This window comes from Peromyscus maniculatus, chromosome 7 (assembly GCF_049852395.1).
Source record: "Peromyscus maniculatus bairdii isolate BWxNUB_F1_BW_parent chromosome 7, HU_Pman_BW_mat_3.1, whole genome shotgun sequence".
In the NCBI taxonomy this organism is placed as follows: Eukaryota; Metazoa; Chordata; class Mammalia; order Rodentia; family Cricetidae; genus Peromyscus; species Peromyscus maniculatus.
The window spans coordinates 46,527,153-46,553,705 of record NC_134858.1 but is presented as its reverse complement, the minus strand read 5'-3'; the positions used below and the strand labels follow the sequence as shown (position 1 = coordinate 46,553,705).

The following is a 26,553-nucleotide window of genomic DNA, read 5'->3' as shown; positions in this document are numbered from 1 at the left end:
GCTGCAGGTGAGGTGGGAGCTGCCTGCTGTAAGGTCCCCAGCAGCACCTGCCTCAGAACAGTGGCATGCAGACGGGAAGGAATGAATGCTCCTTGCAGACTGAGTCCAGCTGTAGCCCATCTCTGCTCCAGCTGACCTTCCTTGCTGACCTCAAGGATGTGAAGACTACTTAGCAAACAAACAATACTAACAAGAGTCAGATTCAGACCAGAAAAGAATCCCATGGCATATTCTACACCCCATGCATTCCAAGGGGAAAGTAGGGCTCGGGTCCCCACTCTCGGGAACACTAAGTTCTCTGTAGAGGTGAGCAGGAAGATAAAAACCAGCCTGCTCCCACTTAACACTGGACCACAATGCCAGACCAGCCTCTCCTGCAGCACTCTGGCTTCCAGCAGCAGGCACAGCTCTGCCCCTCCCTAGCTCTGCTTAGGTTGAGCTAGTCTAGGCTGAGGAAGGAGAATCTACCTCAAAGGGACACCCCCACTTCCAGGACCAGCTCTCCCCCTCCCTTCTGGAGCCTCAGGCTCCGGACTGGCGGGGGTTTCCCCACCTTGACAGGGAGAGAAGTGGGGAGGACCTTCTCACCTCATCATTCTCACCCGCCCAGACCTGAAGAGCAGGAAGCAGAGGCTTCTGGGGCCACCACCCAGCTTGCTGCCACAGCAAGGTGAGGTGCAGAGGTGCATGGGAGTGTATGGTGCTACACAGGGCCAGGAGGCCTCGGGACCCCATGGCAGTCGACTCCTTGGAGCAGCAGCTGGGCGGCCTCACCATCTTCACCCGAGATGATTTTGAGGAAGAATGGCGCCGGGTAGCCAGTGGTGGCTTCAGTCAGGTGTTCCAGGCAAGACACAAGCGCTGGAGGACCCAGTATGCCATCAAGTGCTCCCTGTGCCTCCAGAAGGAAACCACCAGGTAGCTGACTGCCCGCTTACACAGAAGAGAGACTGAGGTAGAACAAGTGTTTGGTCTAGAGAGCTCAGAGGAAGGGATGAGCTGGGGTTGAGGTTAGCCACTATCTAGGTGCTTTTAAATGAGCCTCTGTGATCTGAATTCTCCAGACTAGGCTTTTTCTCTGAGCCCACACTACAGTAGATAAATAATACCTGCTTGTTAGCAGCTCAAAAAGCCAAAAGTGACTAGGAACTACCTTGCAAAAGTGCCTCCATCTGTCTGGCCTCTCAACCTTGTTCTGCCTCCTTCCTCTTGTGTGATGATGCTCAAAAACACTCCTCCATACCCATCTTTTCTGGACAGGACTGAGCTTTCCAAGAAATGTGACATTTTGCTCAATGACTGTACGTTATCGCCTTCTCCCTTTCCATGCTAGTCACTTTAGGCTGGAGAGGACTGGAGGCTGGACACTGGCCCCGGGGGACATCACCAGGTAGCTGATACCACACTGCTGGCCTTCCACAGGAGATAAACTGAGGGCAGGACCCACCCAAGCCACTTGTTGGGGGACATGAATCCTGCTGGAAAGTCAAGTCCAAAGTCCCATGATATCTGTCTGTTTTGGACCCTGGCTGTCATAGTGTGTTACAGCCATACTTTTCCTGCCTCTGGCTTCATGGTGTGTTCCTGCTATGTGCTCCCCCCTCACAGTCAGGATGTTAGGCCTATCCTCCCAGAAAGCCTCTTGGGGCACCTACTGGAAACCCAGTGACTCTCACTTGGGTGCTATTTGTTCTGTTTTCTGTGACTTGACAATGTCCCCCAACAGTGTCTTTTGTACTCGCTCTTCTCTGCATAGAGTACTCTTGGCTTTGGAAAAGGGCCAGATGACTCTGAGATTTGTCCAAACTGTGTATAGTCTTTGAAATAAAGAGCATGAGGAAAGTTGGTGATATAACTTGGCATAGAACAGCATTTGCAGCCAAGCTTGATCCCCAGTACCCACAGGTGGAAAGAGAAAACTGACTCCTGCAAGTTGTCCTGTGACTTCCACACCCGTACATGCAAGTAGTGACACATGGACATGGACATTCACACACACACACACACACACACACACACACACACACACACACACAAGAAATATGTTAATAAATAGGAAGTGAATGGTATTGACCTGCCTGTACTATAACTATGATTAAAAAAAAAAAAAAAAAAAAAACCTGCCCCTAGTTTTCCTTCCCAAGTTCTTAGGAGTGGAAAGGAATAGTAAAATTGTTAATAACTATAACTAGTGTGTGTTATGTATGAATGGCTATATTTGGAGCTTTATGACTACTGCTTTATTAGATCATCCATCCACTCATCCACCCACCCATCCATTCATCCATCCATCCATCCATCCATCCATCTATCCACTTGATGAAGGCTAATTGCTCTCTATGGGCCCAGCACTATATTGGACCCTGGGAGGAAATGGCGAGTGCAGTAGATGTGTTACCACTCTCTGGAACTTGCAGCTGAGAGGGAGAGAGACATTAACCATGTAATTGGTGCACCTGTGACATGTGCGGGAATGAATGGTTTATGGTGGGTCCTTTGAGCTCTTCCCGACAGAGTTTGCCTGAGATGGGAAAACCTCTGAGAAAGTCACCCTGGAGCTGAAATGTGAAGAATGAGCGTGACTTATGTAGATGAGGAGAAAGTGTGTATGCGATGGGGATATGAAGAACCTGTGACAAGAAGGACAAAGTGTGCACAACGATAAGGAAGAGGCCTTACAGCAGGAGCTGAAAACATGGAGAAGCAGAGGAAAGCCACGGAGGGCTTTGCAACTCAATTGCAGGACAAGCGTGGAAGGGAATCAGTCAGCTGTGCAGCTTGGGGGATGGACTGAAAGGGGGCGAATGGACGCTGTTCTTGTTAGGAGACTCGTGTCTTCAGGCAGGAGATGATGGAGACTCAGACTATAGCGCTAGTAGTGGAGATGGAGTGAAAGGAAGAGAGGCAAGGAGTAGCATGACCTCATGCTGGTGCTAGTTGACCACAGGAAGCATAACACGAAAGGGTCCTGAGGTATACTCGGCACACCAGAAGAAGACAGGACCCACCAGAATGGCACTCTATGACAATAGGAACTTGTGTCTATTTTGCTCACTGCTAGTGTCTGGTGCATAGTTATTGTTAAACAGATATTTGTTGAATGATGGTCTTGGCATAAAAGAGATGGTGAATCCCATGTTTGAGGAGGGCTGTTTTAAGTCCACACATATGTTGAGCGTAAGATGCCCTTCCGTCAAGAAGAGTCAAGTATATGTCAGAATAAAGACTGGCGCTAACATTGTTCACATTCACAAGCTATGTGCTTTAGGTAGTAATTGGAGCCAGGAACCCTTAAGTGAACAAACATGAGCCCCTGTCCTCATGGAGCTTAGATTCTAAGAGGAAATAATGGGTAGATAAACAAATGCAATTTTTATTTATAGCACTTAGGACTACTGGGCACTTTCTTGATTGATATACCTAAGAGATTTGAGTAGTGGTGTCTTCCAAGGATAGATTTGGTCTAGAAGTCTTAATCTGTGGGTCATCTGCATGTGCAGGGATAAAGATTGGTAGAACTGAGGTAGAGATGCCACTTATACAGGCTTGTTTCTGAAGCACTAATTAAGGCAATCTGAGTTGTCTTTGAAGCAGATGAATGGGCAGGCCACGTGGTTCTGTGAGCGAAGGTGTTCTAGACAGAGGAAACAATACATGCAGAGTTCCTGAAGGGACAACACACTCGGCATGTGGGCAGAGAAAGAGGGATGGGTTAGGAAGCAATGACACTGGAGAGCCATGACAGGGGTGAAGGTGAGGAGACCACAAGGACCTTTGTCAGGCTTGGAGAGACCCTTGTCTTCGGCTCTGAAGGAGAAGAAAGGCATTAGATGGCTCCCAGCAGAGCAATGATGCTTTTTGTTTTTTAAAGATTTATTTTTATTACATCTGTGTGTGAAAGTGGGGTATGTGTACGTGAGTGCAGTTGTCCACAGAGACCAGAGGCATCAGATCCGCCTGGATCTGGAGGTACTTCATGTGGGTGCTGGGAACAGAACTTGGATCCTCTGAAAGAGCAGTATGTACTCTTAACTGCTGAGTCACCTCTCCATCCCATCCTATGTTCATTTATATTTGAAAGTATTTGTTTGGAGGAAGAGGTAACAGCAGAAAGGCCATGTAGGAGGCTTGGGCTCAGAGGCAAATGGTAAGGGTAGTAAAAAGTAGCCAGATCCTTGCCGTACTTCAGTGGTGGAACTGATTGTGGGAATGATGTAAGGGGTCAAAGAGGAACCCATCGAGGACTTGTCTGAGGCCTGGAGGGTGGAGAGCACATTGGCTGGGGTGCATAAGGCCGTCTTCTGGGGAAATCAAGAGTCGAGCTTCAGACACACAAAGTATTGAAGCATCAAATGTCTGATTGAAGATGCTGATCATGAGCAGAGATATTGGAGTGTGAGGTGGGGTGAGCAGAGAGCTTGAAATGAGTGCAAGGGCTGAGCATTCTAAATTAGCAAAGGAGACAGAGAAGGAGAGCAGAATGACAATCAGGGAGATGCAGGGGAATGTGGACAAGGCTGGGATAAGGGAAGAGAGATTTGAACTGCCCGCTGAGGGCAATGGGAGCTGAGGCCAGAGAGACAGAAACCCACTGAGGAAGTCTGGGTGTGGCTGGGAGCTGTGCAGAGCACTTACTATTATTCTCATTCTGCAGATTAAAACCCAGGTCCAGAGAGTCCTGTCCAAAGTCATGCACATCTCAAGAGATAGAACTAAGCCTTGAGGTCAGAACAGTGTTACCTAAAGCCCGCATAATTTGTCCACCTTGAGGCAAATGTTACTCTGGTTTCCATGTGCCCAAGAGAAAGAGAGAGGATGGTAAAAATACCCCTAGAGCTGTCTGGAATAACAGAGAAGGGCTAGAGGTGGCTAATCCTGAAGTAACCGCCTGCTCAGATACCTGGGGAATGGTAGATGTTCCTGAGGCCAGACCCTCTGGCTGGTTTCCCAGGGTGACCCTGAGAGCACATCACCAGCTGTCGGCAGCATCCCACTGCAACAGCAGCACAGCTTGGCAAATACCTTGCTTTTTCAAAATGCCATTCCTCCTTAATCCCCCATCCCTGCAATTCCCAACCAGTCTCTTGCAATTTGCATATTTACAGCTCTGTGGGCACACACAGTGAAGTGAGAGAGAGGACCTGCGGCGCTTGTTTTACAGGGTTTCCCCTTAAGTCTTGACTTCAGTTCACTTCCACAAAGACATACTGTGCAGTGCATGGCAATGCGTGGGGGGTTGGGGTGGGGATGGGGCAAAGAGTACTGATTGTAGTTCATCCATCACACAGACTACCCTGCATCCACTAAAGACTGTGCTTCAGGAGAATAACAATGCAGGGACTCCAGAGAAAGGAGGGAGGAGTGAAAGGGAGGGAGGAAGGGAAAAGAGATTCCTGGGAAACGTCATAAAAGAACATACTAAAATGTTAGTGGAGGCCAGCTCTGCAAGGTTGGATTACTGGTAGTTTAATTTTTTTTTTTTTTACAGCTCTCTGTATCTCCTAGGTTTTCTATGAGGTGCATGTATTATTTTCATAATCAAAATGGTAATAGATGTTATTTTAAAACAGACTCATGAAGCATAATACTGGTCTTCCAGGGGCTCAAAAGCTTCTAGGGGAGATGAATATGAAAGCAAGTGGGCAGGATAAATAGCAGGCTGTGTTCCAGGCTTTTTATGGCTGGCTCTGCAGGATGGAGGGACTCCCCAGCCTGCAAGGACCTTGCCTTTTCACTGATAACAGCTTGAGCCCAAGTCCTGGCTGCCTGGGATATTCCTATAGTCTCTCACTTCCCTTCCACTACCTTGTAAACTTCTGAGGTTTCTCTGGGTCTCCTCAGCTTGCTTCATACTAAGTTGGTATGTTCTGCCCATAGCCCTGGTAATTAGTGTTTCCCTTTCTTTGACCCCATTCCTGGTTCTCCATAGCTCTGAGATGAGTTGTCTCTTTGAAGAAGCAGTCAAAATGGAGAAGATTAAGTTTCAACACATTGTGTCTATCTATGGGATATGCAAGCAGCCTCTGGGCATTGTGATGGAGTTCATGGCCAGTGGTTCCCTGGAGAATACACTATCTACCCACAACCTCAGTTGGCCGCTCAAGTTCCGTATCATCCATGAGACAAGTTTGGCCATGAACTTCCTCCACAGCATTAAGCCACCCCTGCTCCACCTGGACCTCAAGCCGGGCAACATCCTACTGGACAATAACATGCATGTCAAGGTGAGGGCCTTGGTGATGTATGCTAGACCTCCTCCATGTAGCAGGATTGTCTACCTGCCAATCACTGAACCAGCCAAGAGTTTGAGCCATTTTCTGTTTGGATAAATAGTGAACACAGGGGATATACCTGAAACAGAGATGGGTAAGCAGACAGCATTGGAACATGAGACTGGGGCTTGTGGCGCCCATATCAACACCCTCAGGTCCACACTTGTAAGACTGATAGAATAATCTCTACCCCTCGTGTTCTTTGTCTGGAGAAGGGATATGTATAAAGGAGATTTTTATGAAGTCATAATGGCCCTTTTCTTCAGTGCTCAAAACCTTCAATAATCTTTTGCCCTCAAGAGCTTTGCACATTCTGTTCCTCTAACCCTTTTTATCTAGAAAGTCTTAATCATATCTCAGCTCTCAGACTGATCATTACTTCCTTGGGGAGAACTTTCTTACTCTATCTCAATATATACTTATATATTTCTTATACACTCCCATAACGCCTTTGTTACTTCATTTTGCTGACCCTCATTGCAGTATATAAGCAATTCTATGAAACTTTTTTTAAGGTTAAGCAAAGTTGAGTGAGAACTCCCTGAATCAGGAAAAGGGTCTCAAGAAAGAGTGAAATTGTTCTTAATGCATGTATACCCCACCTGAATACCCACCCACTGTGATGGTATGTGGTTTAAAGAGGTGTCTCAGAACCCCAACTCATTGTCCCTTAATGAATGGTAAATGACAGTCTGAAAGGCTGGAAAGAGAGAAGGATAAACATGCTGTGAGTGTTCCAGGATCCATGGAGATGGGAAGAACAAGGTCCTGGAGGCGGTATACAAGTTGTCATCCTACAGATGAGAAAACTAGGGCTCTGAAAGATGAACAACTGGTTCAAGCTCATCTAGTGATGTTAGTAGAGCTGGGAGACAGGGAAGTTGAAAACCATATGTGATGTACTAAAGCATCGTATACTGATAAGGGCAGTGGGGAGGAGCCACAGATGGCTTCTGGAAGGTGTCTCTTGCTACCCTGTCCTTGGCATCTGGCTCTCTTCCAGATTTCAGACTTTGGCCTGTCCAGATGGATGGAGCAGTCAACCCACATGCAGTACATTGAGAGGTCGGCTCTGAGGGGCACACTCAGCTACATCCCCCCTGAAATGTTCCAGGAGAATAGCAAGGCTCCGGGACCTGAATATGACATGTACAGGTGAGTGGACAGTTGGCTCCGTGTCATATGACAGATTGCTACCCCAGTTGGGTCTCTATGGCTAACAGGCAGGGCAGGACAAGGATCTGGACTGAGTCCTCCATGTGTTGATGGGAGGGGAGAGATGAGGAAGACCTGGAGAGGCTTCACCTGCGATTGTAGAGATGGCTGGGTTCCCACGGCTAGGGATCATGGGTACTAGACTAAGTCTCTCAGCTAATATATTCCCCATTACAGCTTTGGGATTGTCATCTGGGAAATTCTCACTCAGAAGAAACCATATTCAGGTAACAGATGATCATGGCTCTATGCCTGTGGGAGGCTGCGGTTGGAAAACACAAGAGGAGAAATGGGTTGTGTGAACCATAGTATGGAAACCTCATGGATTTCTACCTTGCTCTGCTTCCTCTACCCCTCAAATGCTAGAGCTTATATAATAGCGAGCAAATGTCAGCCTTGACCTTGTTTCATAGATCCAATACCCCGAGTCTCCTGCTCTTTAAAATGTGGAAAACTAAAGCCTTTCCCCAAGCCTGTTTGTCTCTTCTGCTGCTTTTGCCCAGAAAAAGGATGTGGGAATCATGTTGAGTCTTGGCTAGAGCTGGACCAGTGACTCAGCTGCTCAACTGGAATTTCAAGTAGGTCCCACACTCAGCTGTCTACTCCCTGAGGATGTATAGGGCAGCTACTGCATTCCAATCCTGTCAGGATCCTCCCAACTTCCACCCACTTGCCAGCCCTCTGTCCTCACCTTTTCAAATCTGCACAGCCTGGATCTTCCCTTGTAGGGCTCAGTATGATGACCATCATCATCCGGGTAGCTGCAGGCATGAGACCCCCCTTGCAGCCTGTGGAGTGGCCAGGGGAAGCCTATCAGATGGTGGACCTGATGAAGCGCTGCTGGGACCAAGACCCCAAGAAGAGGCCATGCTTTCTAAGTACCTACCCCTTATTCCATGCCAAAGAGCTAGAGACGGAGGGACAGGAGACATCTTTAGCACTAGAGCTCAGAAAGATGAATAAGACATATTCAGGGTGGGGCTGGGAGGCAGACTCTCTGAGTTGCACAGCTGAGGATGGATTTTGTCAGTGTTCACCGTGTGCCTAAGGGAGGTAGAGTCTGCAAATGGGAGCAGTAGCATCTGAGCCTGGTCCTGCCCCTGAGCTCTGTAGCTATCTCTGGGGACTTTGAGTACTGTGGAGTCTGTAATGTCATAGGTTGGAAGGATTATCTGGTCCTCTAGGGACAACACACAGAGTTGTGAGCATCCTAGAAATCACCTGGTCCTTGTCTTCCCCTTTTGTGAAAAAAGACTTACCTTGGGAGGGTCACTGACTTGCCAAGTGTATCCCGGCCATGTCAAGGGTAGGGCTCAGCTTCCTACCTCATTGTGGGCATATGGGAATATACATGAACTTAGGAATGTGTTTAAGAGAACTCAGGAAACCTAATATCTAAAATGTGATTAACTCCATTGAATTTGCCTGTTTAACCTCCCTTTTCTCTACCCCAAATCCTTGTGGAGCAGATGTGACCATTGAGACAGACATGCTGCTGTCCCTGCTCCAGAGCCCTGTGGCAGACCCTGAGTGTGAAACCCTGGCCCGGAAGGTGTCTTGCAAACCATCACTGAGCAAGCCCCACAAGGTATATATGGCAGGCTGGGCAGGCCACTGTAGGGATGCTGGAAGCCACTGTGTATCATCCATAGTCTCTGGCTGGTCTGTGAAGGAATAGGCAAAAGCTGTTATTTACGAGGCCACTCAGCTGCTGAGGAGAACATGGGAACTGTAAGCCAAGCTAGCCCATACTTAGCTCTCCAACCCAGGGAGGCTAGCTGGGGGCTGCCACAATCCATAGGGAAGGACACATTCCCTTATTTACCTAACCGTTCTCTTAAGGCCATGGGTGCTGTGGCTCAGAGCCCCTGGGAAGAACCTTATCCTAAGCTGTCACGAAGTAGATGTCAGCATCATCCTTCCAGTCTCCTGTCCCTATTCTCTGACATGGGAACTATCAGGGACTATCAGAGGGTTCTAGAGATATACCCTGAAGTCTCTAAATGAAGGACAAGCCCTAGAACTTCCCTGCTGAGTGATTTCTTCTATACATGTGCTGGAGAGGCAATGGTATAGGTAGATTTCCCAGGAAGGGTTGGATGGGTAACAGAAAGCACTGGAAAGAGGAAAAGCAGGGAGGACCAGAGCTGATTGCTGATGAGCCACCCTGTACCTGCCTTCCCAGGTCAGCGAGGAAGTCAATCAGGAGCTTTCACACAGTGGTAAGTCTGTCCTGCTGAGATGGGACCAAAGACTCCTCATGGAGGAAAGGGTGGGATCTATCCATTCTCTTTGCTCAGGCCCCATGTCTCCCTCTCTCTTTCTCAAGCCTGCCACACATCAGGGATGGTTCAAAAACACCCAGGCCCTTGGGGTTCTGGATCAGTTTCCCCTTCATGTCATTAAAAGATCAGATTCCCCTTTTTCTATCATGAGAGATAGAACACTGGCTCTCAATATTGGCTTTGTGTTAGGCTTATTTGAAAAAAAAAACAATGAGAAAAAGGTATGTCCAGTGCCTACCCCAAACAAATCAGAACCTGTAGGGTTGGGCCTTGGCAGTGCTCATTATTTAGTTCTGGTACACAGTAGATGGAGCAGGAGGAGGTGAGGCCTGGAGGTCTTGTATCACACAAGCCCAAGTTCTAGTGCAGTTCTGATTTTTCACAGCCTGCCTTCTTTTTGGACCCTTCTCTGAACATTCTTACCTAATAATCTGTCTTCCCACTGGCAGAGCAAGCCAGTATTGTTCATCTCCCCTTTAAAGATCTGGATGTGGAGGCTCAAAGAGGTCGAAACTGGCAGGACTCAGGGGATGTTCAGAGGTGGAGTAGGGATTTTCATCCAGGCCTCTGGGTTCCAGCTCCATCCTGCCTCCTTTGTGAAGCCCATGGGTTCCAAGCTCTAACAGAAGCAATGATCCTTGATAACATGAAAGCCAAGCCTAGGCTGTTTCACCAAAGTGTCTCCAGGAGGCAGGGGGATTCATAAGGTGATCTCTGAAGAGGTTATGGGTCAATTTTTTTTCCAACCTACCCCTTTATCTTAGCAGGCTCAGGTGACTCCTTGAAGTGGGTCCTACAGCTCTCTGACAACAAGATCCCAAGTGATGAAGAACTACATGTCTATGAGAACAAGATGACTCCCCTTCATTTCCTAGTGGCCCAGGGCAGTTTGGAGCAAGTGAGGCTGCTGCTGTCCCATGAGATTGATGTAGACTGCCAGACAGCCTCTGGCTATACACCACTCCTCATTGCCACCCAGGACCAGCAACCTGATATCTGTGCCTTGCTCCTGGCACATGGTGCTGATGCCAACTTGGCAGATGAGGATGGCTGGGTCCCACTGCATTTTGCAGCCCAGAATGGGGATGACCACACTGCCCGTCTGCTCCTGGACCATGGGGCTCTGGTGAATGCCCAGGAACATGAAGGCTGGACTCCACTCCACCTAGCTGCACAGAATAACTTTGAGAATGTGGCACGGCTTCTGGTCTCCCGACAGGCTGACCTCAACCCACAGGAGGCTGACGGCAAGACGCCCCTCCATGTGGCTGCCTACTTTGGCCACATTGGTCTGGTCAAGCTACTGACAGGACATGGGGCTGAGCTGAACGCTCAGCAGAGAAACCTGAGGACACCTCTGCACCTGGCAGTGGAGAGGGGAAAAGTGAGAGCCATCCAATACCTGCTAAAGAGTGAGGCATTCCCTGATGCCCTTGACCATGGTGGCTACAGCCCACTGCACATTGCTGCAGCCAGGGGCAAGCAAATTATCTTCAAGATGCTTCTCAGATATGGGGCCAGGCTTGAGCTACCCACACAACAGGGGTGGACACCCCTGCACCTAGCAACTTACAAGGGCCACGTGGAGATCATCCGTCTGCTGGTCAAGAGTCATGCAGACCTGGATGCTCTTGGAAGTATGCACTGGACTCCCCTGCACCTGGCTGCCTTCCATGGGGAGGAGGTGGTGGTGTTGGCACTGCTACAGGGTGGGGCCAACCCCAATGCTGCTGAGCAGTCAGGCTGGACTCCTCTCCACCTGGCAGTGAAGAAGGAGACCATCCTGAGCATCATCCACCTTCTGGAGCATGGTGCTGACGTCCACGCTTGCAACAAGATGGGCTGGACACCTGCCCACCTGGCTGCTCTCAAGGGCAACACAGCCATCCTCAAAGTGCTGGTGAAGGCTGGTGCCCAGCTGGACGTCAAGGATGGAGTTGGCTGCACACCTTTGCAGCTGGCCCTTCGAAGCCGAAAACGGGGGATCGTGACCTTCCTGGAGGGCAAGGAGCCTTTGCTAGCCATTCTGGGAGGTTCAAAGCCTGAATCCCAGACAGAAGTTCAGATACAACAGGGCCTCTTTGCCTGGAAGGGGAGAGGATTGTGAAACGAAACTTGGCTTTGGAGAGGCCACTTCCCACCTGCCCATTTGACCTTGAGAGGAACCAGTGTCCCAGGTGACAGAAGGGAGGGGAGACGTTCCAGTGAACTTGTTCCAGTGAGCAGGGGAGCTACAGAGTGACCGGAAAACTGGTTCCAGCTCCCTTCCAAGTCATCTCCAGTCCACCCTGGCTCTTCCTTCTTTTCAAGTGAGCTCATGTGCCCATGCTAAGCTTCCCTTCCAGCCCCTGCCACCTTCTGTTGCTTGCCTCAGAATAATGGAACCCTTGCATCCCAAGGAACACCCCAAAATAAAGGCCTAGAGATGAGGATAAAGGGCTCCTCTTAGCTCCAATTTTGTATTCTAGGTGTTTCACCTTAGACTAGAGGAGGAGAATCAGACACCTGCTCTACATTGGGAGCATGCACTTGGAGCTCAGAGGATGCATCTGCTCACTGTTAGTCTCAGCCAGGCTCCTGTCACAGTGATGACCATAGCTTCTGGTGGCACTGGTCTCAGTCTCTGGGATATATATCTTGGGAGTGATAGAAGAATGTGCCCAAGCTGCAGATATATGCTCATCTATGGGATGCCAGTTTTCTGTCTCCAACCTCTTGCTTCTCTGTGACCATTGATATGGTCAGTTTCCAAACTCCAGAGTGAATAAAGCTGATGATGTCATTCTCCCAATTACACATGGATCATCTGGGTACCCATGGAAGCCAATGGAGTTAATATGACATATGTGTGTCTGTAGTGTCAGATATGTTATATATGTGCACAATATATGTGTGTGAGCTCATGAGGGAGGAGAGAGAGGGCAGCTGAGGGGAGTTGGGTGACTGTGTGTGCATGCATGTGTGATTTGTCTGGTGTGGTCCATGTACATATATGATACTTGTGTGTGAGTTTATGTGAAAAGAGGTAGAGCAGCTAAGAGAAGTTGTAGGTGTATACATAATGCATGGGTACATATAGGATGCATCTGTGAACCCATGTGAGGGAGCAGGCAGGGTAGCTAAAAGGAGATGGAGATATAAATGTATAATACTTGTACGTGTGTATAATTGGTATGTAAATACATGCAAGGGAGGAGGTAGGGCAGCTGAGAGGAAGTTGGTAGTGCAAGGGGGTTGTCTGGGCTTGCGGTGGAGCTGCAGAAACAGGGACTTCCTTTCTTCCCCCTCAGCTGCTCAGAGAACTGCTTTCTATGAACACATATAGGCCACCCACTCATTGGTCTACCCATCAGTTGTGGGCATGTTGGGTAAAGGCCAGAGGTGCTAATATCCACTGTGTGTGTTTGTAGGTCTGGTTCAGTGATCTGTGAGACAGTGGCTGTTAGAAGAGTATGAGGAGGGCAGGTTCTCCCTTCTACCTCATCTCCCCACCCCATTAGCACCCTGGCATCATCATAGTGAAAGATGGGGCAAAGAAGACTTGCTACCCTATGTGGCACCCTGCTTAGGGTATGAGTTCATTTTGGCAACCTCTCTCCCTCTGTCCCAGGATCTCTAGAGCAGCTCCAGCTGGGCTCTGGACAGCTTTGGGACAATCAGTGGTAAACCTGGGGTCAACACTTGACTGGGCTGTGTCCTCGAGAAGCAGCTATCAGGCTAGTCTACACATGAGAATATCCTGATGAGCCAGGTGGTAGTGGTGCACGCCTTTAATCCCAGCACTCGGGAAGCAGAGCCAGGCAGATCTCTGTGAGTTCAAGGCCAGCCTGGTCTACAGAGCAAGAGATCCAGGACAGGCACCAAAATGGCACAGAGAAACCCTGTCTTGATAAACCAAAAAAAAAAAAAAATCCTGATGAGGGATTCTTTAAATATACCCTCAACCAACTAAACCACAATCTGCAGGGCAGACCCTGATGTGAATGAGCACCATGACTCTGAAGTGGAGGAGCCAGGGCCTAGGATGACCACCAGGGGGCATACCCAAGGCTTTCTCTGAGCCCTTTCTCAGCAAAATCATGCCTATAGGAAGTCTTCCCCACCAGAGATGTAGTAGAAATTTCTGGGCTCTGGGAATATTCAACAGATTGTTTGTCCCTATACTATGCCAGCTGCCTGCTGTAATTAAGAAAATACCCCCAGTTCTGTCTCCTAAAACATTCAGCAGAAGGAGGGAAGGGGCAGGTCTGTGTGCCCTACTTGAACCTGAGAATACTGATGGAGCTCGAAGTCTAGGATTCCAGAAAAGCCAGAGGAGATACAGGGACCGCATATTCACATCTGGGTAAGCTCAGAGCAACCAAAGGGAATGTTGATGATGGAACCACAGGAGAAGATGGTGCCTGACTTATCATGTAAAGAAGGGTGTCAGGATAGCCTTGAAGAAAGGTGTTGGGAGGAATGCTTTGGCATTCATTATCCAGTACATGATCCAGGGTATCCTGGAAGTGTGGTCAGGGCTGTGCCTGTGAATTACTTTGGCTCTGATGATCATGCCTTTGCACGGAGATCCTCGGATCCCTGCTTCTTTGAATCACTTCCTCTAAGAGCTAACAGAGACAATAGTTTGGGTTCCGTATTGAACAAGAGGACTTTGTTGTCTGCTGTATTTTCAAGTTGCCCTGGACAGACACATACACCGTGAGCTTCATTTGGACCCACCTGCCTTCTCAGTTATGGAGGGATATTTTAGACTGGGCTTAAGGGAGGTCCTTGAAATTGCTGGAAGTAGGTCCCTGGTAGGTTACCACTGTGTTTAAAGTGCCTAAGGATGGAAGTGCTAGAAACTGGAACCCTAATTTCTTACTGAGCATCTCTATAAGGAGGACCTAGAGAACCCTGAAATTCAAATCAACCCAAGTGAACATTCCCTTCCCATCCACAAATCTGTCCCTCACCCTTTATCCATATCTTAGTTGAAGGTCCCCAAACTCCTAATCTAGGACTGGTATTTCCAACAGGACTGTAAAGGAGGGAAGAAATCTTTGGGATCTATCTTGCTTAGTAGGGTACCACTAGCAACTTGTAGGACTGAGTCCTTGAAATATGGTGAGTGTAGCTGAGAGATCAAAATTTTAATACTGTTAAACTTAAGTAGCCATATGTGGATAGAATTAATCTATGACCTCCCCTTGGTTATCCCTTCTCCAGTCAGTTTCCAACCTAAGCATTGGGTTGATCAGAAAGAGCCTCCTGAAAGATGTAAATATTGAAGATGACATGGATGGACCTGAGTTAGGGCCAGAGGCTAGGCTAGGTAGATGTGGAGGTACTCCATAAGCTCCAAAAATGTGGGAGGGACAGACTTATTTCTACAGGCAAACAATGGGATGTCTTCCCAGTGGGCAAGACTCTGATGTCTACCTTGGGTCTCACTGTGAGAGGATGAGGAGAGCTCCCATCTCCTTCCAATTAAAGGATGGATACATAGAGCCTGAATGTCCAATTCCAAAGACCCGCTAGGAGTTGTGTGTAATGGGGAAACTGGATGCTGGGGTAGGAAATTGGGATTCCAGGCTATGACAGAGGATTTAGAGGTGGCCAGACAAACCTGGGCTAGAGTCTTCCTTTTACACTTTATTAGATGTAGACTTCCCCTAGATTTTACCCTTAGACAAGGACACCTGTGGATGCTCCAGCTTCTGAGTGTAGAATTTTTGTTGTGAGGATGCTGTTGGATCACACAGCCCCAGCATGCATGGGCACTCACCTTCACTCTGTTTCTCTTCTGTCTTCCAGCTCTTGTCCTTTCTCTTCAACATTATTCCACTTACCTGCTCTGTCCTTACCATGTACAGAGGCGAATTTCTTTCCTATTCTAAACCTTTGCTTAGGTGGCTTCTTGTGCTTTGAGGAGTCAGTGGGTGAAAGCCTCCCAGATATGAGACCGGAAACCAGAGGGAGTAGTACATTTTAGCAAGCCACAGCCAAGGGAATTAAACTTCAGGCCGGAAGTTCCAATTGGCTTGTGTGACCTTCTCAGATAGGACTCAGGCTTGTAGTGATCTGCAGAAAACTATTGGGGGCTAGAGACACCTATGGATGCATCCTATAAGCACTGAGAAAGTACGGGGTGGTGGTGGCACAGAGTAAAGATGCAGAGAGGATGCCAATCTGCAGGCTTGTGAGAGAGGGGACAGCAGTCACCAGAGGAGGCCCCTGGGCTTCTGGACACACAGATGACTGCTCTGGTCATCTGTTCAGGAGCATTTTTTTATGGAACTCACCAGCCCCAGGATAATACCACAACCCTTCGTGCTAATGCTGAGTTCCCTTCCCCCATCTGTGCCTGATGGGGTCCTACATAGCTCCCCCTGCCCAGATCCAACCTACTCATTTCTACCTATGAAGCTTTTCCTGCTTGCCCTGTTGGAGATGACCACCCCTCTTGAAGGCATTGAATTGGCACCCTTTGCTGTCTGCCCTATTGCTTGCTCAGGTATACAACCTAACTATTCCTACATCCTGTTCTCCCCCCTCTCAGTGCTCAGGACACCCATGTATGATCCACGGTGCTTAGTCAGATTATAGGCAATGGGAGCTGGAAGGTTTTGTGCAATGTCATATAAAGGGCAAAGGGCAGGATCCAGGCTAGCTAGCATGTGCCAGGGGAGGGAAGCTGGGGAAGGAAGCTGGGAAGGAAGCTGGAGTAGGGTGGGCCCATGCAGGAGACCTGACTACAAATCTCTCCTGGGTCACAGCCTTGCAAAACCTCAAGTTGCTGAAAATTCCTTTGCTTCAGTCACACCATTTAGCAGCGCTTGTGTCCTTAGGGTGTTGTCATAGTTAAATCTGATGCCAAGCCTATGAAATGGCAAGGCAGTTAATAAGCACTCAACATTTTCAGTTTCTTGCAGTTTCTCCTAAACAAGAGGATTTTTTCTCTTGGAATAGAGCACAGATAATCAGGCTTTGGGGACCTTGTGGAGAACGGTGCTGTAGAACATAGCTTCCTAGTTTTCCATGCCAGCACATTCTGGAAAGGAAGGGTGACTCTTTCTGGGCTTTGGGATGGCTGTGATCTTGGAACACATCTACAATAGTGTGGAGTCACTACAAGGTAAGGGCAAGCCCCGGGCTCACGGTTGTGACTGCAGAGACCACAGTGTTAAGATGATCTACAGACTACAGTACAAGAGGCTCCAGCAGTCAAACAGCTTAGTGTAGCTCAAGCCAAAGCACCATGTCTGCAGCCATAAGAGCTGGGCAGAGTGCAGGAGGGGACTCTGCGTGCAATAAGGGGCGGTCAGATGATGGATAAAGCGACTTCAAGAAAAGGATGGGAAGTAGGAAGAAGATGGTGGTACTGCCTGAGGATTGACAGGAAGGAAGGATGGGATCAGGCCCGTGCTGCCAGCCCTCTGGCTCTGAATGTGACTCTGACCTTCTTCTCTTGGCCACCCCATTTTTCCCCTGCCCTGGGTGGAGCTCAGAGCATGGCCTCCCGTGGCTCTCTTCTTCATGCTGTACATGCCTGGGGCAGCAAAATAGTGTTTGAAGGTGAGGCCACCCAGATAACCCAGAAGGTAATAGTATGGCTTCTTAGTTTGGCGTCTTTATAAACGCCATCTTTCTTATCCCCTCAACGGTTTCTCCTCCTCCCCCACATGACTGCACCTATCAACTTGATCTCTACTTGGGTGGCTGGCTTCCTCTCTCTGTCTCAGCTCCGCTCCGAGTCTTGGGGTGGAAGGTCATATGTGTGCCCATAACACAAAGTCCCAAAGGAATGTTATGGTCATGTGGCTGGCATTTTCCTTCCCTTTTCTTTTCCTGAGATAGACTTGTGAGATGGCCCTGGCTGGCCTGGAACTTGCTATGCTAGCCTCACACTTGCAGCAACCCTCCCAAGCCAGCTTCCGTCCCAGTGCCAGGATTATGTGTGCACGCATGTGCATATAGATACTCCTGATGTATGTGGTCCTAAGGACTGAACTCTACTTGGGGCCTCATGGACACTAGGCAAGTACTCTGCCAACTGAGCTACACACCCAGCAATCTCCATAGTGAACTTGGTTTTTTGTTTGTTTGTTTGTTTGTTTTAATTAACTTGTGCTCTCTATGACTCTACCTGGGGGTAAAGGATCTCTCTAGAGAGAGAGGCAGCCATTATTACCTTGCTCCCTGCTCTGGAAGTAACCTGGGCAGAGTGAAAACGGGAATAGCATCTATTCTTATCAGGGTCTTCCCAGCCTTACCCATAAAGCTGGGGATGGGTCACTTAGGTCTCCTCACTTAGAAGAAACTGTATTTTCTCTCTACCAGCTTCCTGCTTCACTTGGTGTAGCAGAGCTACAGGCATGTAATAAATAGGAAAGGACCCCCGGAAACGTAAGACACCCAGACTCTAGTCTCTTGCCATTGCTCACTTTGTCCCTGCTCAATCTCTACCTCCTGCTGCTAAGCAGGACTAGTTGTTTGCATGGACCCTTGGATATCACTGTAAAGGTCTGGTCTCAAACAGGTTTTCTTTCTCTAAAAATAAATAAATAAATAAATAAATAAATAAATAAATAAATAAATAAATAAATAAATAGAATCATGCCCACATTAGCCACTTCCAACTACACTGCACAGTCCAGGCCTGTCACCCAAGCAAACCACCTCCTCAAGTGAGTTCAGGGCACAGGAATGGCCCCCTGGGACCAGGAGGAGCAGACTATCCGGGAAGGAAAAGTCCAAAGCTGCTCTGTACAGAGAGATTCTGAAGTCACAGATACAGACTCTGTCCTTGCACCCAGGAGGAGGACAGTGAACCATTTGGCACAGGGAAGACTGGACAACAGGCGAAGAAAGCCATGTAATCGCTAGAGACAAGGATGGTCTAGGAATGGGCTCCAGGTGTGTGGAGACATTGGCAATGTCAGTGTAAGGAAGTGGGGAGGGAGAACTCTGAGTACTTCCTTCCCAAACCCACCAAGAGGAGCAGGGGCGGGGCCTTTTTGGAGAGCCGGAGCCTGGGATACCCCTTTCTGCTCTGTGTTTTCAGGTACCACTCCTCCCATCCCTTTGCTCCCAAGTGCTCAAGGGGGAGAGGGTGGAGCCCAGCCCTCCCCCTGCCCACTCTAGCTGTCAATCTGCTGTCTGGAAGAAAGACTTGAAGCCTCCTGACAATTGTGGGCAACTCTCTCCTGCCCCGCCTCCCGCCCCTGCCCTGCCCTCTTCCCCTCTTCTCTCTGACAGGGCTCTTCTCTGATTGCGCTGGGGCCTGCCTCCCCACCCCGCTTTCAGGCCTCCCTTCCTCTTTCTCTTCTCTCTCCCTCTTTGTCATCTCCTCCAGTTCCCGAAGCTGGTAAACTTGAGTGTCCTCATAAGACTTCTAATGATGAAACAAAGTTTGAATCTCCCAGCCAGGTCAAGATCATCATCCATCCTCAGACTGACGGCATGGTGAGTGCGCGCATGTGTGTGTGTGTGGTGGGGGCATCAATTACTAGGTGGGTCAGCAGTAGAGAGTTTCCTAGGGTTTCTGGACTCAACAGGGATTTGATCCACTCCAGGAGATGGCCACCAAGTTATAGGTGGCCCTGAGCTACTCTAGGGGACCTGCTTAGCTTACCTTCTGGCACCAGGGTGCTCCTGGGGACAAGAGCCTTTCCCAAGGCTTAGCACTACATTCAAGTTCAGCAAGAAGATCCAAGTCCATAATTAAATGCTCAGGGCAAGTTAAGTGCTCCAAAGTTTGGTGCTAAAAATATTATATTTAGCATGCAAATTATGCCCTGACAGCTCCCCAGAGCCTGAGCCCGTGGGTGCCACTACCTTGTTTGTCATTATTCCCGATTTTTAAGGTGCCAAGAACATTCCCCTTTCACTGGGTTGATTTCTAACTCTCTTTTAAGGAGACAAGTTTCTGTTGTCGGGGCAATGCCGGCCTGCAGACCCTGAAAGCTTGGAGCTGTGAACAAGCCTGGAAGTGGGAAGAGGGGCATCTGTCCAAACCACTACCCTCAGACGTCCCTGCCTCCTCACACTACCCATGCTAGAGACTGGACAAGGGACAGACAGACTCAAGCAAAGCCAACATCCCAGGAGACACCTCTACAGTGGAACTGTCTCTGCCCTGGTGGCTACGATTGGTCCTTCAGAAGTACCAGGATCCAGGGAGTGGGGGAGGGGGTAGCTGGACTACCTCTTATTGTTGTCCCCTTTATGCTTTATCTAAATGTGAAAGACAGTGTTGATGGTGTTCCAGGCCACCCAAGGGCCCATGGGAATGACTCTTGTCAAAGTTTTATTGGTTTGGTGCATGTATAGTGAAGTTACAGAGTTGGAGCCCAGGGCCCTCCAAGCTGCAGCTCCCCTCCCCCCTCAGGGCTGGAGGACACCAGGCCCAACAGTGTCAGTGGCTTCCTACCCACAATCTCCTCTGAGGCAGAGGCACTGGAAAGGAAAAGGAATTGGAAAGAGAAGAGATCAGCAAGGAAGCGGTAGGAGGCTACCCACTCACTCCCCCAAAGAGCTCCAAGTTATCACCTCCAACTTGAGCCCCAACCCAGGTCCGAGGCCTGACTTCCCAGGATGGCCAGCATTTGCTGTGAGGAATGGATGTGCCCAAGACTTGTCAGAGGGTGGCTGGGTGGGTTGGAGGATAGAGGAAGATCAGCTGCTTTTCTCCTTACGGTCCCTCTAGGGGCCTGTGAGGATTAGCGTGGTTCCCTTCAAAGGGTACAGAAACCACATGGGGTGCTATAACAGGGTAGGACACAGCAGTACCCACTGCTATGAAATGTAGGGGTTCACACTGGAGTGAGGGTGGAAAACAGATTTTTTCAGCCTCAATTTCTCTGGGGTCCGTGGAGCTATCTGGTGTTTATGTGTGTGTCTCCCAACACTAATGTCACCTGGGGGCCATGGTGTGTCCCCTGCTTTCCTGTGTAGTCCCTGTGAAGTCTGAACTGTCCTTCCCTCCCACCACCTGATCCAACCTGGGCAAGCAAGGGCCAGGTCAAGCCAACCATCAGCGTGTGCTCGGCCACCGAGCCAGATTCTGGCCTCCGCCACTCCAGCGCTCCCAGGAAAGATCAAAGAAGGCCGCTGCATCTTTGGTGCCAAGGAGACAGGGTCTGGATGTGAGAGGGGCACTCTGTGAGCTGCCCTGAGCAGCTCCAACCCCAGAGCCGGTAAGATACCAGTCTTCCTGGCTCTACCATGGCAGGATGAGGGTGTGTGGGCAGAGAGGGGCACCGAGCCAAGCTAACACAGCAGGGCCGGCAGGGTCAAGAGAAGGCCAAGTCCATCTGGGCCTTTCTGCCCACAGCTCGCAGGGATGAGGTCTGGCCTGCCGAGGCAGGGAGGCGGGAAGCAGCTGCTGTGCAGGCGAGGGGCGGACTCAGACTCAACAGTGCAGGATCTTCATGAAGGCCTTGCGGAACTCGATGTTGAAGGTGGTGTAGATGATGGGGTTCACGGCACTGTTGACGTAGCCCAGCCACGTGAAGGCGCTGTAGAGGACGGGCGGGATGTTGCAGTCACAGTGAATATTCAGGATGTGCGTGATGAAGAAGGGCAGCCAGCAGATGATGAACACACCTGGGAAGAGGGCAGGGTCAGGCTGGCCGCAGGCCAAGGAGAGGCTGGCCCTGGGTGGGCCCTGCTCCCTCCACACCTGTCTGCTCTGTCACAGGCTCTCCTGGAGCACCCAGGCTGCTAACTGCATGTGGTCACCCCAGAACTGGAGCAAAAGGAGCTCTGGTCTCAGGTCTAAGCATCCGGTTTCTGACACTTATCTGTAGGGAAGGGCCCCTGTACCTTCCTCATTTTTTTTTTTTCATCTTCCGAATGGACACGACGGCTGCCTGCTAGAGAAGGAAGTGACTTGAATACAAGTGGGAAACATTCTGACCCTGGTCGGTCTCTGCAAATGCACACACAGACTACTTCCCAGTTACCATTGGGGGCAATGTCATCCTCACGCTGGTGACACTGGAAAGAATTTGTTCTCAGCAGTGCGGGACATACAATTTAGGAAAAGAGAGAGCTAAAAGTCCATCTTACTCAGCGTTCACGATGGCCTCTTGAATTCAATGAGAAACTAAAGTTCATGTCAGTTCCACAATGTCCCCAGGGGCCACTTTGCTCTAGTAACACAACTGATACCCGATTCCCATCTGTCTAGGTCCTTCACATGGCAGGGTTCTTGCTCCAGCCTTTCCCAAGATGTCTCAGTGTTGGTAGACACACCCTTTGTTGGTTCTACCAGAAGACCATGCCTTCTTACACAGGCAGGCCTCAGGACCACTTACTCCAGTTGGACACTCAGTGTGAAGGTGTGGGAGGATATTCTAGGGACAGAGCATTGTCTTGTGGTAACAAGACCCTAAAGAAGACCTGGTGGACTGCCACATAGAGCCTTGCTCCAAACCCATCCTGCCACACACCCAGATAAATAGAAAATAATCCCTTGCCCTTCTGGGGTTTGCCTGTGCTTCTGAGCAGGAGGGCATTAGAACCTGCCCACTGACTTGCCAGCATTTTCAGACCATCAAGGGGGTCCCAGTGTCACAAGAATGGCACACTCGCACCCAACCCTTCTTTTCCCAACTGTCTGTATCAGTCTACTTCCTAGGGCTTTCATTACACAATTTTATAGAAGTTGAAAAAAATTTAATTGCATACGTGTGTGTGTGTGTGTGTGTGTGTGTGTGTGTGTGTGTGTGTGTGTGTGCGCGCGTGCATGAGCATCCATATGCCACATGGAGATCAGAGGATAACTTGTGGGAACTAATTCTCCCAGTCCACCATATAGGACTGAGGGATTGAACTTAGATTGCCAGGCTTGGTGGTGGCAAGCGCCTTTACCGGCTGAGCCTCCTCTCCCAGCCCATAGAAGCTGGAGCTACCTCTCAAAAGCCCATCTTATTTTTCACAGTTTTATCCCATGGGGACTTGGCTAAATGAAAACGTAGATTTCAAAATTCCTCATCAAAAGCAATAGTAACAAAACACACTATAATAACACACATATGTGATGCTTCCCCAACCCTGTGCTATCCTATGACAACAACCCTGAGAGGCAACTTACCCCACAGACTGGGAGACCAAAAGGAGAAGACACCAATGTGGGACAGGTTACGGTGCCTTACCACACACCAGTGAGGCTCAGAAACTGTAGTCAAACAGTCTGAGTTGACATAACCATGATCAAGTTAGGTAACTACACAAAGTCCTGGTTTGCCCTTCTGTACCGTAGGCACAATAGGAGACTCTATTGAATATTGACTATTTAAATGTAAGGAGTGTGACCTGTTACTAAGAAAGTACCCAATCCATGACCCTCTAGTCACGATTATCAAGACAGGTCTGGGACCTGCGGGGATCACCCTTTCCCCTGCCGAGGCTGGACATGACAGGGCTGTAGCCATCAGCCAGATCTGACTCACCCAGAACAATGGCAAGCATCTGAGTGGCCTTCTTCTCCTTCTGCTGGGAGAGCTTCCTGCGGCTCATTGACTTTAGGGAGGTCCGGGTTTTGCCATTGGGCATGGTCTGGATCTCAAAGAACTTGGCAATCTTGGGGTTGACAATCTTGGCATGCCCATTCTTCTCTGGTTTGGCAGGACTGTCAGGGTTGCTGTGGAGGCCATGGTGGGATGGATCGGGGAGAGTTAGCTGGTGGTGACTGGGTGGGATGGGGCTATACCGGGTCCTCTCTGGTGGGCTGGTGCTTGACAGCATCTCCATCTCCAGCTCCTGAGCTCGGCGGGCAGCATCCTGTGGTGGAGGCAGAGAACTTAGGATGAAATCGCTGGGCAGAAGCCACCAAGCCTCCGTGGCTTTCCTGCCCCTCTGCACACTCCTGCAAACAACAAGGTTACTCTGACAGGAAAAGAAAGAAGACTGTCACCGTCACTGGAGAGGTAGGGGTCATCTGAATACAGCACTCAAACTTATGGCAGTCACTCCTGGCCCACTTCCTAGAGCAGTCCTTGGAAAGCCTCAATACCCTAGAAACACTTGGGTGCAAAGCACCCAGGCACTTCTCTTTTTTTAGAACCTAAGTGACACTTTCTGGGTTCTAACTAAGGGACAGACACCAAACCAGTTACTAAGATAAGCCCCTGACTGACATTCAGTCTTGGCTCACCTTCAAGAACTCAGTTCTGACTACATGAAAATCATGTTCCCCGTCCCCCTCTGCCAGGTCGGAGTACAGACTCTTTCACCAGTATGGGCGTGTGGGCTGACTAGCCTGATCCAGAAACCAAGGGCTGATTTGGAAGCTCCATATCTTCTCTGTTAGGCTGACCTGGAAGGTCCAGCATAGATCCACACATGGCTTCCAAGTTCCTCTTTAGATTCTCTTGTCCTGGACCTTGGTGGTCTCAGACCAGCCTCTGAAATAGAGCCTATATGCCCAGATGGTGAAAACGAACTGCTGCCTTGAATATAACCTGAGATCTGTTTTACTACCTGTTTCACAAATAGCACATTAGAGTCCTATCCCCAGAACACAGGCAAATTGTGGGGGGCCCTGCTATCTAAGAGACATATTGCTGGACTTTACATACACTCCTCTGTGGGTTCAAGGCCTGCTTCTTGAACTCTGATGCTAACTAGTACTAGGAAACACTCAGGTATGCTATGAATCTATACTTACGGGTTCCACATACAGGATATGCTTCTTGCCCACCCCAGCTGCTCTGCTCCTCCCCTTCCCCATCACCAGCCACCAGCTGACAGCCCCAGAAGCTGCCTATCCAGAAGGTAGCATATGCTGAATGGAACAGTTTGAGTATGAATTCAGAAGTCACGTAGACCTGGGCTCCAGTACATGTCCGATGCTAACTGTTCAGACTTGGGTGAGCTACCTGTACTCCATGAGCCTTGGCTTCCTCTTCTGTGAGCTGAGGACCAATAAGATTTACTTCCCAGGGTCACATGAGGATTTGATGAGATGGCAGAAAGCATGGCAGGTCTTTGGGAAGTGGAAATAGCTCCTCTTGTCACGTGTTTGGGAAGTGGAAATGCTCCTCTTGTCACATGTTTGGGAAGTGGAAATAGCCCCTATTGTCACTTGTACTAGGTTACATGGGTGGGTCATGTAAGCTTCTGTGGATCTGTCCTTGCAGAACTGAGGTATCTTACTGCACCCATATTTGGAAGTATGCGAGGTGAATGTGCTCTCAGTTGATGCAAAGTAGGATGCCAGGAGGCACTTTTCCCTTGAAATAGCTAACGAGGTCTCAGCATCAGGGACTGTGGAATCCACTGGGGGCAGAAAGATGGTGGCATTTGGGTCCCTGACCTGAGCACTTACCATTCTCCGCCTGTTCACTGGGAAACTCCCATTAGACTTCATGATAACGGTGCAGAGTTTCATGTCCTCAGGGTGAGTACAGTTGCCCTGTGGAGTGAGCCAGTACATGGGTCACACAAGACAGAGGGGAGCAGAGGTGGTGAGGGGACAGAAACCTAAGACAAAGGAGTCCATGGAGAACTCAGACTCTGAGCAGAGGCTCAGCAATTAGAGGAATATGGCTGCAGAAGACCATTGGGGTGAGAATGAAGGTTGGCACTGTGAGGAGAAGAAGTGGGCAGGGTGGGGAGCAAAAAGAACCCATTCTTCATTCTTTGTGGAGGACCTGCTCAGGATCATGCTAGGCACGTGCTCACATCCCTTCTCACATCAAATCTTCATGACCACCCTGTGAAGTGCACAGGACTCCCATTTGACAGACCAGGAAACCGAGGCTCACAGAAGCTAAGCAACATGCCCAAGGACACACATCAAAAGAGGTGAGGATACCAGGATTTGGACCTGATGCATCTAAGCCGTAAGTTCTTGTTCTTTCCATACTGTCTTTGTTGTGGAGTGCTGAGTGGAAGAGGGAGATTGGATGATAAACAGGCAGGGAAAGGACAGACGGACACAGGAGAGAAGTAGAAAAGGGGAGGCAGGGGTGTACGTGGAGGGAAGGGCAGAGCATCGCAAGCAAAAAGAACAGTATGGAGAAGATGAGGACGGGGAACAGGAAGCAGAGAGGTCAGGCTGATAAAGGCAAAATGACATGAGGAGGAAGAGAGAAACCAAGGACCAGACCAAGCAAGAACTGCTTTGTGCAGCCACAAAGGTCTTCACGCAGACAATCCTAGTTAGCTTCCACTATGGACCCCCATCTTCCCTTTCTAAAGATTCCTCCACTCAGCTAAGGTCCACACCATCACCCAGCCCCTCCACACCACCAGAAGCTCCTCCAGTCTAGACTTCCACATTACTGTTATGTCGCAGGTCCCCACCCAAGTGTAGTATGAGCTCTCTTGGTTGGGTAGGGACCCTTGTTGGGGCTGAGTCTGAGGACCTTGAGTGGGGTCTTCAGGTTGGCTCTGAAAGCTCGGCTGCTGCGCTTGGTGTTGACCCGCTTGCGGCGCTTGCGGAGGACGATGTAGATTTTGATGTAGACCAGCAGGGTAACGATGAACGGCACGTAGAATGAGACGATGGAGGAGTAGACCACGAAGGCAGGGTTGGCGATGATACACTCATTCTGATCTGGGGGAAAGGAGAAACCCATGTGGACAATGTGTCAACAGGCCCACAGGGCCATTGCACCACCAGAGGACAGCCATCCCCTTGTTGGGAACCAGAGGCAATTTTTCAGACTGGTTACTGATGGTTGCCTGGAAATGGTAGATGCAAATAAATGTTCAGTTTTTAAAAACAAGCTATAAAATCCCCAACTGTTATCAAGAAGTAACGCTGGTACTACTGACGGCCTCCA

At 49.4% G+C, this 26,553-nt stretch overlaps 2 protein-coding genes across 5 annotated transcripts in view; one reads left to right on the top strand and one right to left on the bottom strand.

Annotated features, from left to right (window-relative positions):
* The first annotated feature begins 662 nt into the window (after positions 1–662).
* Positions 663–12,568, top strand: Ankk1 (ankyrin repeat and kinase domain containing 1). 3 transcript variants are annotated; one of them, XM_076575589.1, is made up of 8 exons: positions 663–955; positions 5,930–6,224; positions 7,276–7,427; positions 7,665–7,714; positions 8,216–8,365; positions 8,957–9,075; positions 9,673–9,709; positions 10,537–12,568. In XM_076575589.1, exons 2-8 carry the CDS (start codon positions 5,937–5,939, stop codon positions 11,877–11,879), a joined length of 2,139 nt encoding a protein of 712 aa, XP_076431704.1. In that variant the 5' UTR covers positions 663–955; positions 5,930–5,936; the 3' UTR covers positions 11,880–12,568. The 3 variants fall into 3 exon arrangements, with proteins under 3 accessions (XP_076431704.1, XP_006972425.3, XP_015842818.3); XM_006972363.3 differs by having other exon boundaries at positions 669–918; positions 10,540–12,567; XM_015987332.3 differs by having other exon boundaries at positions 669–918; positions 10,537–12,566.
* A 7,446-nt stretch (positions 12,569–20,014) lies between these two features.
* The window catches only part of Drd2 (dopamine receptor D2), a 66,821-nt gene continuing 60,282 nt past the window's right edge, over positions 20,015–26,553 (bottom strand). Inside the window, exons 5-8 of one of the 2 annotated variants that reach the window (XM_006972364.4) lie at positions 26,134–26,324; positions 25,092–25,178; positions 23,215–23,545; positions 20,015–21,364 (exon numbers count right to left, since the gene is read on the bottom strand). In XM_006972364.4, the coding sequence (XP_006972426.1) occupies positions 21,171–21,364; positions 23,215–23,545; positions 25,092–25,178; positions 26,134–26,324 (803 nt within the window). In that variant the 3' untranslated portion in view covers positions 20,015–21,170. The remainder of the gene's footprint in view (positions 21,365–23,214; positions 23,546–25,091; positions 25,179–26,133; positions 26,325–26,553) is intronic. The other variant, XM_006972365.4, reaches the window with a different exon arrangement.